The sequence below is a fragment of the Poecilia reticulata genome, chromosome 19 (assembly GCF_904066995.2).
Source record: "Poecilia reticulata chromosome 19, P_reticulata-male-v2, whole genome shotgun sequence".
NCBI classification, from domain to species: Eukaryota; Metazoa; Chordata; class Actinopteri; order Cyprinodontiformes; family Poeciliidae; genus Poecilia; species Poecilia reticulata.
Window position 1 is genome coordinate 14808833 of NC_088848.1, and position 19781 is coordinate 14828613.

Consider the following 19781-nt stretch of genomic DNA (forward strand, 5'->3'; position numbering starts at 1 on the left):
CACGGTACCTTCTGCGCCTCATGGTGTCCTCCGGGCAAATCTGACAAAGCTGTGCAGCGGCGGCGGCGGCGTCGACATATAGAGGTAAACCGGAGGTGGATCCAAGTTTAATGCAAACAATGTTTTTGCAGTCTGCCGCTGCACAAGTCTTCTCACAGAGGAACACACTTGGGGCTTGGGGCTTCAGGCACAAACCCAGAATAAGCCAACATTATTAATAACTTTTTTTTTTAACTAAGTTAACTTATTCAGACATAGCTGAGAGCAACTGGCACCCATCATCAATAATTGCTGTGGGCAAACACAATGAAATTCCAAAGTATTTCATCAAATTCAATGCCAATGTCAAATCTGTTTGTACAAGCAAAGTTTCTCTCAGAGCAAACCGAGAAGTAACTTTAAGGGCAAGCTGAGTAGCAAACAACACATGGTGAAAACCTAAAGCGATCAACTGATTCCCAACAATCCACTGGACGAACGTGGCAGTGCATTTCTCTGCCCTCTGCTGGACAAATGGACATTGTATTGTGCTGCAGTTGCCTTTACCAGGCAAAGCACAGCACTGTCACCAATGCAGCAACTTTGCAGCTATATATTCACTGACTTCAGGCTTCAGACTTTTTTTTTTTTTTTAAAAAAAGAAGCTAATAGTAAATCTTGTGACTTTTTCTGGTATTACTAGAGACTCCTAGAGACCATCTTCCTCTATGTACTTGACTCAAGTAGTGGACTCTGCCACTGGTCTCTTTCCCTTGTCAAAACTCTCACAGCGACTGAGTCCTGATACAACCGTCCCTCCCAGCTGGAGCCAGAGCTGCAAACTCACCACTGGATGATCTGTTTAAGGATGTGAACATGAAAATGTGTTTGTCTAGAATAAATCACTCCGTTTGCACTATGTTTTTATGTTATTACATATAATATAATTAATTTGTAATAATTATATCACTCAGATTTTTTTTCCCCCCAAGATTTTGAATGTCCAATGAATGCAAAATTTGCAAAAACAGTAGCATTAACTGTTTCACTGTGATGTGTTGTAGCTCAAGAAAACTGAATTTATAAAAATTTTAAATGATTTTTGTTTTTTGAGACCTCCAACAGTGCCCATTGCAAAAGCATGCAATTACATGCGGTTGGCCTGTTTAGCTGAATTAGGATGAGATAAAAAGATAAAAATGCTCAAGCTTTCTGTATTTCTGTTATCTGTAGACTTAATATTACAGTTTGATTTCTTGGGTTCTAACAGCAATTTGAGACTTTTCTCTTGTAAAATATCACAGATTGAATGTCTGTCAGAATTATAAAATGACTGTAATCCCTGATCGAACCAACAACCAAAGTCATTTCCTTTCAATAAATACAACCTTGGAGTCAAATAATCACATTCCTTATAATAGTCTGAGTAGATTATAGCAACATTCACTTGTTGTTAAAGCAGCCATGAATTGGCATGTGGTCAGTACCAAACGTTCTGTGTGTCAGTCCGTTATCTAAGGTCCATCAACGGTAGTGAGTAACCCTCTTACTGCTGTCTCTCAAAGAACCTTAGAAAAGACACATCACACACTAACTTTTGTAATGCATGTTTCATTACACAGACACAGCTGCATATGTCCAAATGTACATAATCACATTGACTCACATAAACAAAATGAACACTTCAGAGATTCTGAAGTGCGATTATGTTTACATTGGAGCACGTTGGTGTCTGCCCATGTTTTTATGGTGACTGTCTTGTGACTGCCTGCTATTTAGCTCTTCGGCAAGGTGTGTGGTGGAATCCCTTCGCTTTATCTCTGTGGTTTCCAGTGGCCCATCATGCTTTCACACCACCCCGGTTTTTGAGACTGAGAAAACCCCCAACCAAGCTGTGAACTCCCCCCCAAGGGCAACGGAGGCCCCATCCAAACAAGTCTGGGCACGCACCTCCCGAGTCCTGCCGTTTGCTGCCTCTGCGCCGCTCGTCTGTTCCCCCTGCAGCGGATTTCCTCGGCATTCAGCCTCTCAGGAGGTCTCTACGCCTGCTGCTCCTTCCCTCAGTCAAGACATGTTGCTTGTGGCTTCCGAGAAGTGAGGCAGAGCAGGCGGGGATCAGCACGGCACACATGTGGTCTAACTGCATGAGTCTGCGTGTGTCTGTCTGTTTGCACAATGAACCTCATAAACCCTCAGGGTTAAGACTCTCATTAGCACCTAGCCAAAAAAGATATTCCTTTCATCTCAACTGCGCTTATGGATCAAGTGAGGCACATCGTTTGCAGAGGAAGAAAAATGGGCTGGTAGATCCGCCGCTTGTAGTTTAAGCACGTCCACCACAGAGTTGCATGTGGTTGGTAAATTCATTTTTGAAATCTTCAATTCACCGACTGGGCCATGTCATAGTGGTGGGAAAGAGGTTTGGTTGCCTTGTGTATATACTCTGGGGGTTTTTTTTATGTTTTACTGTAGATATGAACTCTTTGGTGATTTTTCCTTTGAAAGGGATCTTTAATCAGCAGTTTTTGAGGCTGTCTGAAGGTGTCTCTTTGTTTTTCTTTGGACATTGGTTGCTTTTTCCCAGTAACATGAAAGCATAGTACATATGTTGTAGTGTGTGCATGCATACAAAGTGAGGAAAGGGAAGGGAACAAACAGACAAATTAAGAATTATCAGGTCTTAAAAACTAGAAAAAAAAATGAAAACACAGGAAAGAGTTGAAATATGTGTTAGCCTTCTGTTCATAATAACAAGAAGTTTAACACGAGTAAAGTATTTGTCATTTCATAATCTAGCTAATAATCGAGTTGAATCTCATTTTGCCTTAGGAACGGATTGAAATCATCTTGGCATCAGGTTAACAAGGTGTCAGAAACATTCTTGAGAGATTTTAGCCCAAATTTACGTTACCATAATGCAGTTTGCTGCAGATTTGTCGTATATCAACAGCCTTCCGCTACATCCCAAAGGTGCTGAGATCTGGTGGTAGTAGAGGCCAGCAGTACAGTGGATCTATTGTCATGTTCGACAAACCAGTTTGAGAAGATTTGGACTTTGTGGTTTGGTGCATTATTGTGTTGGAAGCAGCCAAGTAGACATTCAAGGTTGTTATTGGTGCTAAATGGCCCAACTTTTGCAAAGAAAATATACCCCGAACCATCTCATCACCAATTTCAGCTAAAACCAGTGACACAGAGCAAGATGAATCCAGGTTTTTGTGACGATCCTTTCCAAATTCTGATTATTGCAGGCGAAATCGAGGCTCATCAGGACAGCCGATTTTTTCCACGATCTTGGCGTTGTCAAATTTTGGTGAAGTTGTTTGAATTTCTCTCCAAACAGAACTGGCATGTGGCTTGAGCTTCTACTGCTGTGGCCCATCAGCTTCAAGGTTTGATGTGCTGATTGATGTCTTCTGCATGCCAAGTTATCAACTAAAAACAGCTGTTTGCTAATTGTTGGTGCTAAAATGTAACTTCTTAATCAAAGTGTGTTTTCATTTCAGGGACGGGGTTTTAATAGACTGGAGGGGGAAAGCGATCTATTAAAGCAGGTGCTGGTCATTTCACCGTTGTGCCATTTCATAGCTGTACAGTTTGTCAGTTTGTACCTAAAAAGGTCGAGTAAGAAATGATCTCTTGACTTTCATGCTGACCATGTGTCAATTCATATTGCCCACAAAGGCAATTTGTTCTCATTTCTATGACCTTTTATTTTAATGAAAAGATGTAACTACAATGAATAGCAAACAGATATGCAATGGTTTTAGTACATGGATACAAAATGCTTTATTAAGGGTTACAAAATGTAAGTAAGGGAATTACATACCTACACCTATGTAAGAACTAAGAGTAGGATCTGGAGCAGGGGGAAATCAACCCAAAGCCGTGTTTAATCCCTTCCAGATCAAACTTTCAATCTGTGATTTACTTTTGTTCTGCAGCGCATAGGATTATGTGACAGGTGTTGACATTGATTTAGGGGGATAGAACTCAACCCACCCATGTCAAGCCTTTGATCACCATAGGAAGACGCCGCACAGAGGTGTTCATCTAATTTGAGAAATATGTCATTCAGGAGGGTCAAACGCAGATAACATCTGGAGGATGGTGCCTAACGGCTTAGCTTGCTTTACTTAGCTCTTAATGCATTTGGACAGCTTGCATGTACCACACAACAGAGGTTAGTCATATGTGATGGAGCACAGGTGAAATCCTAAACACATATTAGAGTGTGTCATCACGTGTGTCATCACGTGGGTCATCCACGTGGTTCAGAAACTTTGAATTCATCTCCTTTTACATTTTTACTATATATTTTTTTTCAATTAAGATTAACAGAATTTAGAAACCAGGCCAGGGTTCAGCAGAATCAGAATCAGAATACTTTTATCGTTATCGTACCGAAGTACAACTGCCGAAAAAGCTTACTAAACTACCTCCAAAGAAACAGCAGGGTAACAGAAAATATTTTATTTTTTGTTACCATGCTGCAATCAGTGGGTTTTATTTAATTTTCCATTGCCACTTTATGCAAATGTGGAATACACTATTCAGAAATATTCAGTTTCTCTCCCATTTGAAAGATGTTTATGTCTGTCTTTGGAAAAACTAAACTTAAATGAAATCTTAGTTCCTATATTTTGCCAGAATATGACCAGATGTTATTTAGCAGGCATGTATAAAACTTGAAAAGCTATGTTTGAAATAAAATTTATGGTTTTACAGCTTAAAAGTTTTTTTATTTAGTGGGATGCAGAGCAAAAGAGATATTTAATGGTAAAGGTTGCTGAATATGCCACAATGTCTGAGAAACTGTCAAACTCTTGATTTTCAGCTTTACAGTTAGGTACATCTAACTTCTGAGTTTCTTTTTTTTAAGGATATTTTGTTTGTATTTCCTTTTAATTCATGTAAAGGACTTTGAATTTCCTTGTTGTTGAAAATGTGCTATATAAATAAAATCACCTTACCTTACCTAGACGTTTGTAGATAAATTTATATCTTTTTTTCATTTTTTAAAAATTATGAGACTGATTAATTCATTTAATTTAACATCACTTCATACTGACGTACTATACAACTTATGACCAAAACCATAGTGAAAGTTTGCAATAAACTCAGAACAAAACAAAATAAAAATAAAAAAACAGGGAAAGTTTAAATCTTTTGCACGGGATTCCCTCTGGCTAACTTTGTTGTGACACTCCTTCCCACAAATGAGAGATTAATGGGCAGTAACCAAACTAGCAGACAGTGTAATTGAGGCCCTTAGTCAGAGGCTCTTCAGACGCAGTGAAGTCAGCAGCACTTGAACTGTGTGATGTTGGTGGGATCAGGGCGGGCAGATGAGACGATGTGGCTGCGTATGCTCGGGTAAGCGCATGACAGGAGCATGACTGGAGACTGATGAGTCGCCAACCCTGCACGACAGCATTTCAAGCCGCTGCATTTTGAAAGTTTCCCCGAACTTTGAAGAACCTCGAGGCAGACATTCCTGATGAAACGTAAGGATTGTTTGTTGTGTGTCTGTGTCGATCGTGGCCGGCGACACAAGCGGTTGCCGGCTTGTTATGGCCTCATCATGTTTCATTACAGCAGCTGTAGAGGCAAAAACAGCCGGGCCTCATATTACAGCGTTTAGCGCTCTGATACCTCGATGTAACGAAGCACACTTTGGATCAGAAACTATAAAGGCGAACATTTGATTAGGATGACTTGACTTTTTGTGTCAAGGTGGGGCATTCATCCGTCAGAGCCAGCGCCTGCTGTGATTGGGTTGCACCCTCTGGGACGTTGATGCTCTGGGCCGATCAATTGTCCTCAGACTGTTCCCGTAGTAACCCATCTGGATTCCTGAATGCTTTGGGCATCTTGTGACGTTCTCTTCAGCACTTCATAACCTGTAAATGTTCTCATGTAATGTTTTGTGTAGCCTTGCAGGAATATCCATGTCCCTAGAACTTTTTTTTTTTTCTTCTTTGGTCACATCAAGCTTGAATGTATTTTACAGAGATTTTAAGTGACAGATCCGAACAAAGTAGTATGTGGAAAAAGTTGAACTGGTCACAAACCGCAAACATGATTTCTTACTGCTTTGTTTCATCATTCGCCTTCGTCTTGTTTAATTCAATTAAGTTCATTTATAAAGTTGAATTTAACAATAAATGTCCTGAAGAGCCACATTACCGATCCCTTTAATCGGTAATGTGCAATTCAGTAATTAAATGCTTTAAAACTTAGTTCCTGATGGCAGCTGGTAAAAACTTATCTGTGAAAAGAAGAACAGCTGGTTGGATCAAACTGTAGACTTGTAGACTCTCTTTAAACAGGAAGAAACTTCCTCCCCACGGTTCAGTACAGTACACTGGACTCTGTGGAGGGATGGCAGGAATGATCTCTGTCAGTTATGTAATCTCGGAGAGACAGGGCTACAAACCATGTGATGAATAATAAATTGCGTAGCTCCTTTCCTGGATTAGACCACGACAAAGTTAAACGTGATGTGTAAACAAATAACGGTTGCCCTGTCAACAGATTCTCTCACGTGACTTTCTGATCAAGGATTGGATAGAAAAATGTCTCCGCAGCATGATGCTGCCCCTTTTTTTTGATGAGGAAATATTTTTGCTTTGTTCGACGTTCAAAGCCTGGGATATTGTTTTATAATCTAACTTTTCTCTAAATCTCTCCACGACTTATCTCTGACTTGAAGTTTGTTTTCCTTTCTCTTCAAGGTGCCGTTTGACCATAAATGTTCTCTTGAAAACCTAATTCTGACAACGGAGCATCTGAAGGAAATTGGATATGCTGGACTCAACATTGAGGAAGCAAATTAAAAGGGACTGAAGACAAATGAGCAAATTTTCTTTCCTTCTTATTTGCAAGTTGCTTTAAAACTTTTGAGTTGGCCTATCACCTAAAATACCACTGAAATTCACCAACGTTCGTCATTGAGAAAGGAAAAAAATGGCATGAATACACGGCACGCTCCTTTACTGAGCCTCACATGAGATGTTTGAGCTTCTGGAAGAACCTGCGCTGCTCTGTTTGAGCATGTTAAAAGTTAGGCATGACCAACATGTTTTCTGTCTCATTTTGTTTAAAAGAAATATAAGGCAATTAAAATTAATTACCTGAATGAAAGTGTAATAGTTCCTGGCATGATTCCCCAGTGATTATTCTTTGTTTAGGCACATCTGCAGGAGTCCTCTGGTATGGCTCATTGCTTAAGACACAACTCTTTTTTTTTTGTTGTCTATTACAAGTGAAAAAGCAACACACATGGTTGTTGCTGAAACACCAGCTCGAGTAGCAAAACCACAAATTAACAATTTAGCAGCCAGGTTGATTTTGCACAAAGGGGACTTTTCTCAAAGCGAGGATACAGGATGTTGTGTTTTATTAGTCAGATCTGCAGATTTGTCCATGCTAACAAGTGGGAAATATAAAAAAAAAAAAAAATCAGTAGCAAAGGTATCCATGCTCTGGAGTGGGACTCCCCCTCCCGATGTAACAAAAAAGAAAAATAAGCAGAAACTCTTAGTATAAACTTTGTTAATAACCTTACTGAAACTGGAGGAGGTGTTCCCCCTTGCTGCTGCTGCTGCTGCTGCGGCAGGATTTTATGGATGCTGCTGTGCTTTGCTTCCAGATCCCAGGAAACTGATAAGGGTTGGCATGAGTATTGATTAAATGATTTTAAGTACCCAGAGAGAACCCAAAAACGCAGAAACATTCAGGCCGGGATTCGAACCCATGGCCTTCTTGCTGCAAGGCAACAGTGCTACAAGCTGCAACACCAAGAAGCCCAAGATGAATATTAACAACAAAATAGTAAAAGGATTCACTTTACAGAAACGTGCTTGTCAACACAAACGTTCACAGCTGAAGGCTTTTCAGAGTGCTGCGTCCGACACGTTAATGAAAAGCTGAGCGTAAGACAAAAACTGTGGTAGAAAAAAAAGATTCAGAAGCAACACTAACAACCGCAGCATTGACGGGGTTGTAAAGGAATGCTCATTCAAGAGTTTGGAGGAGATTCAAAAGGTGTGGACCTCACACAGATGTTTCCAGGACGTGGAGTACAACTGTCACATTCCTTGTGTTCAATCATTCCCGAAACAGAAACAGTATCAGGAGCATCTTACCTGGGCTATTATATATTTACTTTGATCCTACAGTTTATGGAAATAGTAGAGAGGCACAAACTCCAACTAGCCATAAGATTTTCAGAGACGTTTCCACTGTCAGTGATATTTCGGGGTGTCGTGTCAACTGTGTTTTATAAAGTCCACAATCAATCTACCAATAATTTTTAGACTCTTAATTAACCCTATACTTCTGCTCTAGAAAAAAAGAACAAAAAAAAAACAACTTCCTTTTGAAAAGCTACATTTTCGGGTTTTATGAGCTGTAAGCAGTAATTATTGAAACAGAAGTATGTCTGATTTCTGATTTGGAGTTGCTTAAAAGCACATTTTGGAAATGTTTAATTTTTACTTTATTTTTGCACATCTGGAATTTGAAAAATAAAAATGTCAACAACATTATTGACAAAAATGTTTAAAAAAAAAAATATTTCTTTATTGGTCATTCATTTCAGTGTGGACAGGCCTTTTGGAATCTATGACTTTAATAAAAGATCAACAAAAGGAAACAGGTAGCTTATTGTGTGTTGGTTGAAAAAAACACTGAGAACCATGGCAATTAACAGAGGGCAATAGAAGAAGCCACTGGATAGACATGCACCATGAAGCGCTTAAATGCCAAAGAAGAGGCGAAAGTAGCAGATGAACCAATGAGAGCTAATCAGAAATAAGTAGAGACAGCTGGGGGGGGCTAGAGCTGGAAAAGTGTAATTAAAAGATGTGGAAAAGCTGAGATGTAAGAATATTGGTAACCTGAGGAAAACAGAAAGAAACAAACTGAAAGCCAAGAAAGGAACATTAGAAGCAAAAGGAAAATACCTATAGCTAACATAAACAGTAAACAAAGGAACACCAGTGCAAAGAAACCTTTGAATATATTTAATCAAAATATGCAAATGGAAAGAACTAGCCCAAAGCAATAAACTAAAGGCATAATGTCAGAAAGAAGCCAACCAAAACATTTCAGCACAAACACCTCATTCCAATTGTCAAGCATGATGGCGGAGGAGCGATGATTTGGGACTGTTTTGCAGCCACAAGACCTAAACCCCTTGCAGCCATTGGTCGACCACGAATCCTCTGTATGCCAAAGATTAAAATGTGTGGCCATTTTTCCAGACTTTCATGTCATGCCAGCAATGAGGCAATGTTGTGTAAATAAGTTCTCCACAAACAGTAAGACAAGGATAAAGTCGCACAGAAAATTATTAGTTCAAGATAATATTGCTAAAGATGTGTATAAATCAATCACTGGGTGTGCCCGCTGGGATTTATTTCCTGCTTTAATTTTATTTGATCAGTATAATCTCAGTATAATCTGTTGAATGCCTTTGTACACCTGGGGTTAGATTTGAATCATTTTAGAACCTGGGAAGGAGCAGACGATTGTTATATGTCGTGACATGTAAAGCCTTAGTACTAAAAGAGGGTGTAGTTTGTTTTAAGATGGACTGCGTTTAGTGAACGCACCATCATTTTAAGTCTTTATTAGGAAATGGCAACAAAAAAATGCAGTTACTATTATTATAATGATAATAATAATGATGATAATAATAATAATCATAATAATGATTATTATTATCATAATAATAATTATTATTATGATTATTATTATTATTATTATTATTATTATTATTATTATTATTATTGTTATGTATTATCACCAATCCTTAGAAAATGAATGATCTCTGATCTCCTTTTGATTAAAGACAATTTGTTATCCTTTTCTTTGGCTGAATGGGAAGAGATGAGGTGTTGAAAAAGTTTTACCTCTAAGCAAAACCAGTTTTTAGAATAAAGCTGGGATACGTTTGAGAGTATTTGTTGGGTTTGGACCCTTTTCCCTCCATGCAAACAGCAATTTGCAATATCAGATACTGTGTACAGATAATGTGTACAACAGGAGCACTTGTTCGTCACCAGAAGGCGTTTTCTGGCGTGGGACGAGGTCATTTGCAGGTTTATGGATGTGAAGGCCCAACGTCTAGATAACTCCTCCCTTTGCCCTGCATCGGTTTGCTCCAGACCAGAATCAGAGACCTTTATTCACATTCATTACAAGGAAAACTCAATCAGCATATTTACTATACTTGAGAATACACTGACTACATAATCCTTTTTATTGATAAGAATTAAATAATGGAACTTTGCCCATGTTTTTTGTGTGAACAAGTTCTTTAATTAAAGATCTCATAAATTTGGTCATCTTGTCCTCTGCAGAGGACACAGATTCAAGGGACTCTGCGAAAGTTGAATCCGTCACTATGAAGCTGTTGAAGTACTTGGAAAAGTAAGTTGGATGTGGGGGATCAGACGTTGAAGGCTCTGGATATTGTTGGGTTGTTTCAGGTTATGCACCTCTTCAGTATTGCACGGGTCACTGGAACAATTGCAGACCAAGAGTTTGGTTGTCCATTGTGTCTCTTGAGAGGCTTCAAACCATGTCCAGCGAGGCGTTTTGTGGAAGATGCTCTAGGCTTTTTCTGGTTCCAATCGAGCTTTCTCCAAGTGCGGGTTGGATTCTCCGCTGCCCTTGTGTCCAATCCCGTTAGCTTTGCTCATGGACAGGACCTCAAGGTGTAGTCATGGAGGGGTGGGTTTGGGAACCTCAGAATCTGTTGGCATCTTTAAGTCATGACCTCTTTTGCTTGCAGTTGAAATTAGGTGGCTACGGCCTCCAGCAGCAAAGCATTCCAATGATTTTATCAGAAATACATAACCAGAGCCCAATAAACTGCTCTGGCTTTTTTATTTGTTTGTTTGTTTGTTGTACAGACTGTTCTGTAAATTCATTCCATATGGGGCCAATGAGGGTAGGAAATAGGTTGATCCCAGAGAGGAGTAACACGTTAACTGCCAACATAAGTTTGATGCAGGGCAACGCTGGTGAAAAGTGAGACCCATATGGGTCCTAACTGTGTTGTCAAATTTGTACTGATTCTCTTAATGTCAATTTAAGTCCAAGCCAATACCCACATAGGGGGTTCAGTTGTTTTTTTTGGGGTTTTTTTTTTATTTCAACACGAGTTATATTATCCAACCTAAGTGGGCTCCATGAAACCTTTTGTAACCCCCAGGCTCACTAAATACAAATCCAGGCAAAATCCATACAAGGGAGGGGTCGGGTGCATTTCTTTTTGTCCAGGTCCAGAAAATCCTTTCATATTCAGCACAACCATATTATCCCACTCATTCATTTTCTGGGAAAGTCACCAAAAAAAAAAAATCCAAGACTGTTCTTGTTCTGTAGCTGTCTTTTAAAGATGTCCACCCCCCCCCTCTTCCCTCATTTCTCGCTGTGTGACACAGGTCCCTGGCCCTGGGGCAGCAGTACTCGTCTCTGGGTTCTCAACCCCTCCTGTGTGGCTCCATCCCTGGCTTGGTGGCCAAGCAGCTTCGCTTCTGTCGTAACTACATCGAGATCATGCCCAGTGTTGCTGAGGGCGTCAAACTGGGCATCCAGGAATGTCAGCACCAGTTCAGAGGCCGCCGGTGGAACTGCACCACCATAAAGGACAACCTGGCCATCTTCGGACCAGTGCTGGATAAAGGTAGATCCTTGATACTGATTTTTTTCATAGACCCAGTGTGTAAGTCTTTTACACATTGGGTCATGTAACAAACACACGTTTTGATGCATGTTATTAGGAGTTTTTCTGTGGCAAAGAAAGTTGCACATTTTTACTTAGATGAAGGATAATAATAAAAGTTGTGAAAATATCTTCAAACATTAAAAAAGTGAAAAAACTATAGGGTGCATTTGTATGCAGTACCTTCTACTTTCATAAATAAGCCTCAGTCCACATTCTCCACCTCTGTACAACTAAATCTGAGTACAAATCCAACTGCTCTGCGAAGTCCTCAGAGGTTTATCAGAGAAAAAAACAGTATCAAGAGGATGAGGGTTGTACTATTGCTAAACATTGCAATAATTATATTATTAACAATTAAGCAGTGTTTTGAAATTGAGAATTTTCAGAAATATTGATAAGGATAACTGCAATTCGATATTGCGCAACTGTAATGAAGACTAAAGAACGCAGCAGACAGATCAGGGATAGAGATTTGGAGACGTTTACAGCAGTTCGGTTGCAAGACAATTTTCAAACATTCGTCCAAGTTTGCCAATGGAGAATCTGAGCCTTTTGAAGTTTCAAAACTTGGAAATTGGTGTTGACGGTCACTGACTATCCAATTTAAATAAACTTGAGCTATTTTGCAGTATGAAGATTTCAGATGAATGATAGAATGAATTGAATGATTTTCAGACCCCAAAAAGACATGCACATGTAATTCAAATTAAAGTTGGACCTAGAATGTTCTAACGTTTGTGGGTGTAATCTGACGAAATGTGAAAACCTCATAAAAAAACATTTCAAGGCAATATATTTGGACTCTATTCAGACAGATATTGAATTGACAGAATGGCAGATGGGTACAATAAGTGCAGTTGACACACTGTAAAAAATATATACATACATCAGGTGCTTTTCCCTAACAGAACTACTGATATGGAGTATCCCTTTACACAGGAAACAACAGAACCATGTCTTCTGCTCAAAACCCGGATTTTAAAGGTAGACGTTTCTGCATTGTGACTAAGCCTGCTGATTGGAAATGAATTAGCTTGTGTGTCAGAGGAGAGGGAAACCGGGCAGGAATGGGCAGTGTGAGCAGTCCAAGCTCCCCAGTCAAATAAAAGGGATAGGAGAGGCCAAATGAGATTACAGGCAACAGAAAAGGGCCTAGGGGCTCCGCTCAACCCCTACTGTGCATGAAGACCGGTCCGCTCCCCACACAGTCCAGCTCCCACGGACACCCCATTCACACGCCCTTTTGACTCTGTCATGAAAACAGCCTGAAAGGGGATCTCTCCAAATCTAGACCAGTAGATCTTTGGGATGAAGAAGCGAAGGAAGTAGCAAAGGAAAGACGATGAGTGCATCTCTTTAGGAGTAAGGAAAAGAGTAGGGAGTTCTGCAGACATCCAACCTGTCGCCACCTTCAGGTGCACATTGGCGCTGCTGTTTGGTGAATGCCTAGGGAACCAGGGGTATAGATGCGGGGTTGGGGGGGAAAGGGGTGGATGCCATTTCAGCTCAGAGTGGAGGTGGAAATGGGTAGTTGGAGGGAGAGGAGGGGGAGTTAAGGGAATGCCAGCTCTGGGCAGAGCGGGGCTGTGGGGGCGCTAGTCGCTGGGTCCTTTGTGCAGATAATACAGTGTGACACAAGGGAAACAAAGGCGGATTGATGGGCCCAGCAGGTAGCAGGAGCAGTGCTGGCCTTGGTTGACAGCCAGAGATCCAGGGGCCCAGGGCTCATGGGGGTTTGTTTTCAGGGTCTGACTGGTCCTGGCAGGGCAAGAAAAGGAAGCCCAACCTGCAGACTGTAAAGTGCGCTAAAGTCTCGAGTCATCCCTTACTTCTACAAAATGTATTTCCAATAGCACAGGCTGTTGTTAAACAGGTCTTGATCAATAGAGAACCCTGCAGAAGTATGTATTTTTAAGTCATGCCAGAAAATCTTAATTAGATTTGGGTCTGGATCTCGACTGGGTTATTTAACTGATAAATACGCTTTGATCTGAACAATCCCGTTGTAGCTCTGGCTGTACGTTTTGGGGCTGTGATCTCACTGGAAGTTGAACGTCTGCAGCAGGAATCTTCCAGAACGGCCCCGTAATTGGCTAAATTACGTCTTCCCGTCACCTCTGATTAGGCTTTCTCTCTCTGCTGAAAATTATGCATCCCCACATCATGCTGCTGCCACCACAGGGATAGTAATGTGATTTGGGTGCTACAGGATATGTTCAAAGGTTGAGATTTTCCTTTAGAACCCAACCTTGTTTTAAACTTTTCCACATTTTTTCTCCCCGACTTGTGTTCCTTTGTCTTTGCGATGCTCTTTGAACCCTTCACAATATCCTGCTGGATTTACGACTGAGAATAAATTCGACATAGTGGGCTGCAAACAGTGCAAACATGGCTGCCATCGTTGGGTATGAAAACAGAATAAATAAAGCGGACGACTTTCAAAGAAAATCCACGAAAGACTTACAGGAAGGCTGGAGAACTGCTGGTCAAGGCCTCTTTGCCTTCGTCTTTCCGTGTGCCGCATAAATGGTTGAGAAGACAATAAAGATCTTACTTGACTTGGCTTGACTTTGAAGTACATCTTTTTTGCGACTTTGCTTGGAGACATGTTGAGCATTAGTGAGGCTTGTAAAGTGCCCCTGTTGGGTTTTCTCTAAAGTTGAGTCACGCAGGAATTCCTGGCTTTAGATGCAGCTGAGAGTTTCATTCTCTGTTCGTGTTAAAAAAAAATTAAAATAAGAAATGAAGATCTGCTCTAGCCCCTGTATTGGAGAGATCAGGCCACCAAGCGCTCCTGACAAGTCAGCTATATGACACACTGTCATGCTTGTGTGAGTCTACAGCAGAGCTGGTAAGGTGTAATGGCTGAGCCGTGCTAAGTGTGCTGTGATTGTGAAACAATGGTATCTGGTTACATAATAAGCTGTTGCCTTGAAAGGAGGCGTAACTCCATCCCTTCGGCGTCAGTAAGAAAAGGGCCGACGCTCTGCTCGGTTTCACCTGAGGCCCCTGGGCTCTCTGAGCTGGGATGGGTGCGGAGGAGGAGCAGGGGGTGACAACATTCCTGAAACACTATCCAGATGCACAGCAGCACACCTCGGGGATGACAGGAGGTCACTGAGCTCCCACTCGATGGCTGGGCCTACCTGACACCACAAAGGGGCAGGGATTCATCCTTGTTGCCGCTGATATAAACAAAATTGTAAACAAAAACTGTTAAAAAAAAAAAATTAATACAAAAAGGAGAGTTTTCTTTGAGCTACTTGTTTTTCTCTTCTTTTTTTTTTTTTTTTTTCCTTTGACAAATACCTGCCCATAAATTTGCTGCTTCCATGTTGTGTTAAAAGGGTTTTTGCCTGGAGGGATCCTTTTCAATGCATCTGTCTGGATGTTGGCAGCAGCTTTGTCCACGTTTAAATCCAAGATTGACGCTCCTCTCCTCTCCTTTTTTTTTTTTTTTTTTTTTTTTCCTGCTCCGTCTGTCTTCGGTTGTCTCCTTCAGCTACCAGAGAGTCTGCGTTCGTCCACGCCATAGCCTCCGCCGGTGTCGCCTTCGCAGTGACCCGATCCTGCGCCGAGGGCACGTCCACCATGTGCGGCTGCGACTCACACCACAAGGGGCCGCCGGGCGAGGGCTGGAAGTGGGGCGGCTGCAGCGAGGACGCGGAGTTCGGCGTGCTGGTGTCGAGGGAATTTGCAGACGCCAGAGAGAACAGACCGGATGCTCGCTCTGCAATGAACCGGCACAACAACGAGGCCGGACGCACAGTAAGCACATGCAGAAAGAGTCGCTGATGGGATTTGACCAATGAAATGTAAATGTGTAATACCGAATAGACTTAAGTTTGGTAGACCTTAAACAATACTTGTGAGTGTACAGTGCCTTGAAAAAGTTTTTTGCTTTACAAATTCCTTCATTTTTTTTTTTACTTTCTTTGTCAAACTTAAACATTTCAGCTCATAAACATGGCAATGCGTCTTTTAGATCCCAGTGGAGGACATTTAGCCCACTTGGCTTTGCAGAATTGGTTTAATTCAATCACATTTGAGGGCTTCATAAGCATTTACAGCCTACTACACCAAGCTGTTGAGCCCATCATTTACAAATAGAAAAGAGTGTGTCACAGCTGCGAACCAAGTCCTGACTATACACCTTTCCTTCTTCAGGGACACCAATGAAGTAATCAAGAAAGAAAATTCATTGTAGGCGGTAAAATACTTGAGACGGGGCCAAAGGTTCACCGTCCAGCAGTGCATCCAATTTGACAGAACTTGGAACTTTTTCGCAAAGATGATGTGGGCAAAAGTGTAAAATTCGAATTGTTGCTGTTGGAGACTATACTCCAAAAGGCATCCATTTGGAAATGCAAATGCATGGCAGTGTGTACTTGTTAAAAGTTTAACTTAGTTTACTTAATTTAACTTCAAGATACGTTCAGACCACCATGAAACCTAAAACAATGAGCTGCTTGTTCCAAAGCGAAGATGATTTATGCGGTAAACACCGCGGTTCGGGATTACTAAACTGTTTGTGAGATGGGCAGGGATTTGCTGTTCGACTCGTCTCGCACATTTCAGAGACTCTGACTGAAAATGAGCTCCTGACTTTGAATGACTGGCTAATTACTCATCTAAACGACAGTCAGCCCCACACCTTGCCTTTCATGCTCGGTGTCCCACTGAAGAAGAAGAAAAGGAAAAAAAAAAATAAAAAATTCCCCTAACAGTCAAATAACCCGAGCGAGTTGACGGTGGAAGAGAAGGGGAATCAACTCAGACTTAAAACATCACCGGCTGCTGTCACCTCTGGGGGGAAACGGGGCCCTCGGCTGCTTGCTCGGGGGCAAATAGAGGGACCACACGGGAACAAGGCGACCCTTTGATCTGAACACACCGGCGCAGTTAGACGGGCCACAGCAGATAACTGAGCAGCGCTGCCGTCAGAGGCCTCCAGCTCTCTCCACCTGGTGCTCTCACGCTTCATTATTTAGCCCCGAGGGCCTGGGACTTTATCTCAGCATGACAAGCTCACATCGTGATGTCACCACCTAGTCCACCAGTGCGCGGCCACCTGCTTTCCGCCCGAGCTGGGGGAATTCAGCTGCTAAATATATCTGCTAAATTAAAGTACAACTAAATCAAAACAACAAAGGTAAAATGTGCCCTGAGGGAAAGCACGCACGCTGACTTCAGAGAGAATTAGCAGCAGCACAAAGCATCTGTGCTTCACAGCTGCATGAACCCTCAGTAACACACAACCGGTGGCTCGTTTTTCTTCCGCAGAACCACCGCACTGTGCAAGATTCAGACAATAAACCGCAAAGCAAACCTGCTGATTCTAGGCAGAGGCCTGGTATGGAGGTTCTTGTGGTTTTAGATTAGATAAAAACACCCCAGCATTGTGTTATTAACACAAATGTAAAAATATAACATATTTTATTAAGCTTACAGTCTAATGTAATACATAGATTTTTATACAGTATATCCATTTTGTTAGCTCTGACTAGCTTGACAGCCAACAAAACGAGACAGTCTTACATGCTATACACACATAGGAGAAGAATGTTGACTTGATTTTGGCCCAGCAACTAGTCTTTAACACTATTTGCTGGAGTTAAATACAAAACAACTCTGGAAGAAAACCAGGTAGATCCTTCAAAAGATTTCCCTCTGAGGTGGCGGTTCAGCTTCCAACATGACAAACACTCAGAACATAAAGTTAGACCTATAATAAAATCGTTTACATGAAAGCGATTTATGTACTGCTACACTGGCCCAGTCGACACCCAGAACTCAGTCTAATTGGGAGTCTGTGCCTACAGTCGAAAATGAATGTTGAGCTATCTTGGAAAGTCTAAAGATGTGCAAAAGTGGTGGGGAAGGATTCTAAAAGACATGTATCGACAGGCCTGCAGATAAAAGCTTTAGTTAGCAGACGTGATCGACAAGGTCATATCTTTTTTGTATCTATCCTGAGATCGTGGGGTGGCACATCTCTGGATAGAGGTTAGCTTGTCCCATAGAAATCTGGCAAAGACTTTTTAATGAGACTTGGAGAGAAACAGTTCTGGGTCAAATCTGAGGTGCTTTTGTGCGCTACTGTTTCAGTTGGTCAATGACATCCAAAATATAATCCCACCAAACCAATAACCGCTTTCTGTGTTTCTCAGACCATCCTCGACCACATGCACCTGCGCTGCAAATGTCACGGCCTTTCTGGAAGCTGCGAGGTGAAGACCTGTTGGTGGGCGCAGCCGGATTTCCGCGCGCTGGGCGACTACCTGAAGGACAAGTACGACAGCGCCTCGGAGATGGTGGTGGAGAAGCACCGCGAGTCACGGGGTTGGGTGGAGACCCTACGAGTGAAGTACAACTTCTTCAAGCACCCCACCGAGCGCGATCTGGTTTACTACGAGGGCTCGCCCAACTTCTGCGAGCCCAACCCGGAGACGGGGTCGTTCGGGACGCGCGACCGCGTCTGCAACGTGTCGTCCCACGGCATCGAGGGGTGTGACCTGCTATGCTGCGGCCGCGGCCACAACACCCGGACTGAGAAGCGCAAGGAGAAGTGCCACTGCATCTTCCACTGGTGCTGCTACGTCAGCTGCCAGGAGTGTGTGCGCGTCTATGATGTACACACATGCAAATGAGAGGCCTGTACTTTAAGGCAAACGGACTGCTGGACTTTCTGCCCTAACTCCCCGTGTCCTGCACAACTTCCCTGCAGATGCATTCTGCATGCCGGTCAATAACCCACTCACACACAAACTTAGGCTGTAACGCACGGGGCCAAGCCAGGGTCAGGTGCAACAATAAAAACAGAGCTTAGGTGAGTTTAGTTCACTGATTTACAGTAACACCGGTGTTTATGTACACCAGCTGCATAACTGGAGTTAAAAGATTGTCTAAATCTTGCAACATTCAGATGCAATATTCATCCATCAGCGCTATTAACAGTACAGCCATTAAATCACTTTTGGACGCATCAGACGTTTACATTTTCTGTTAACGTTGACACAGGAAATGGAGGCCTACCATTGAAATATTTGTGAACAATTTGGATAAATAAATGAAATCATTGTAAGAAAACGTTTAGCATTTACTCTAAAAGCAAAGTAAAAGTACTTTGTCTGATATTGGCATTTGTTTGATCCAAGTTATTTAAGCGTGACAAATTGAAGAAATCTGTAAGGCAGCAAATATTTCTCCACCTCAGTTTTTGCACATTGAACAGCAGAAATACTTAGAACGAGGCAGTTAAATAACACAGCACAGTCAGTGAACATTTTGAATCGCTTTATGATTACAGTTTTTAATCTTTGAAACCCTTGTGACAATAACCTGACATCGAGATCCCAACATTAGGAACCTGTGACCTAAGCGCTCAGCAAACTTATGATCTATTTTATTAGAATATGAATGTTGCATTTATTCTGCTTTCCAGCTGATGAAGTGATGTAGAGTTGAAGATTTTAACTGCTGGTGTGTTTTCTGACATACTTCACTTCCTGACCTGAGGAACTCGACCCCATTTAATCCTCTGTTTTTACTTTCACACCTGACACTCGCAGGGCTCCGCGATGAATGGTCAAAGGTAAATCAGAAACAACAAAACAACTTAGTCCTTATAACCCCCTGCACCGGACTACGTGAAAAACTTCACCCGCGCTCATGGGAAGCAGTTGTGTCACTTTCAGTGCCCCCCCCCCCGTGTCTTTATTTATTTCCCTCCTCTATGCCAACACGATGTTCGTGGCATGTATAGAAACACATAATGCAGTAAAACCCACCCTTCTTCCCAACTTACACCTCACTTCTCCAGCTTTTACGTACGTCTGAACTAACATGACGTCCTATCGGTTACTCTTCTGCAGCCAAAATGTCACTTTTCTTTTTTAACTACTGAACTGAAAACGGTAGGCAGACGCTGACGGTGCAACAGTCCTGTCTATTGTAAACTACTGAGCTGATTGAGTCCTTTCCACTGGACCAGTCACCTGCGAATTCTGGAAGATATATATAGATATATAGGTATATATCTATATATAACATATATATA

The 19781-nt window shown here is 41.8% G+C and overlaps 1 protein-coding gene across 1 annotated transcript in view; it reads left to right on the forward strand.

The window, feature by feature from the left end:
* LOC103481707 (proto-oncogene Wnt-3) overlaps positions 1 to 19781 on the forward strand; it is a 28237-nt gene extending 8456 nt beyond the window's left edge. Inside the window, exons 2-4 of the mRNA XM_008437400.3 lie at positions 11439 to 11680; positions 15225 to 15490; positions 17893 to 19781. Coding sequence (XP_008435622.1) covers positions 11439 to 11680; positions 15225 to 15490; positions 17893 to 18372 — 988 coding nt within the window. The 3' untranslated portion in view covers positions 18373 to 19781. The remainder of the gene's footprint in view (positions 1 to 11438; positions 11681 to 15224; positions 15491 to 17892) is intronic.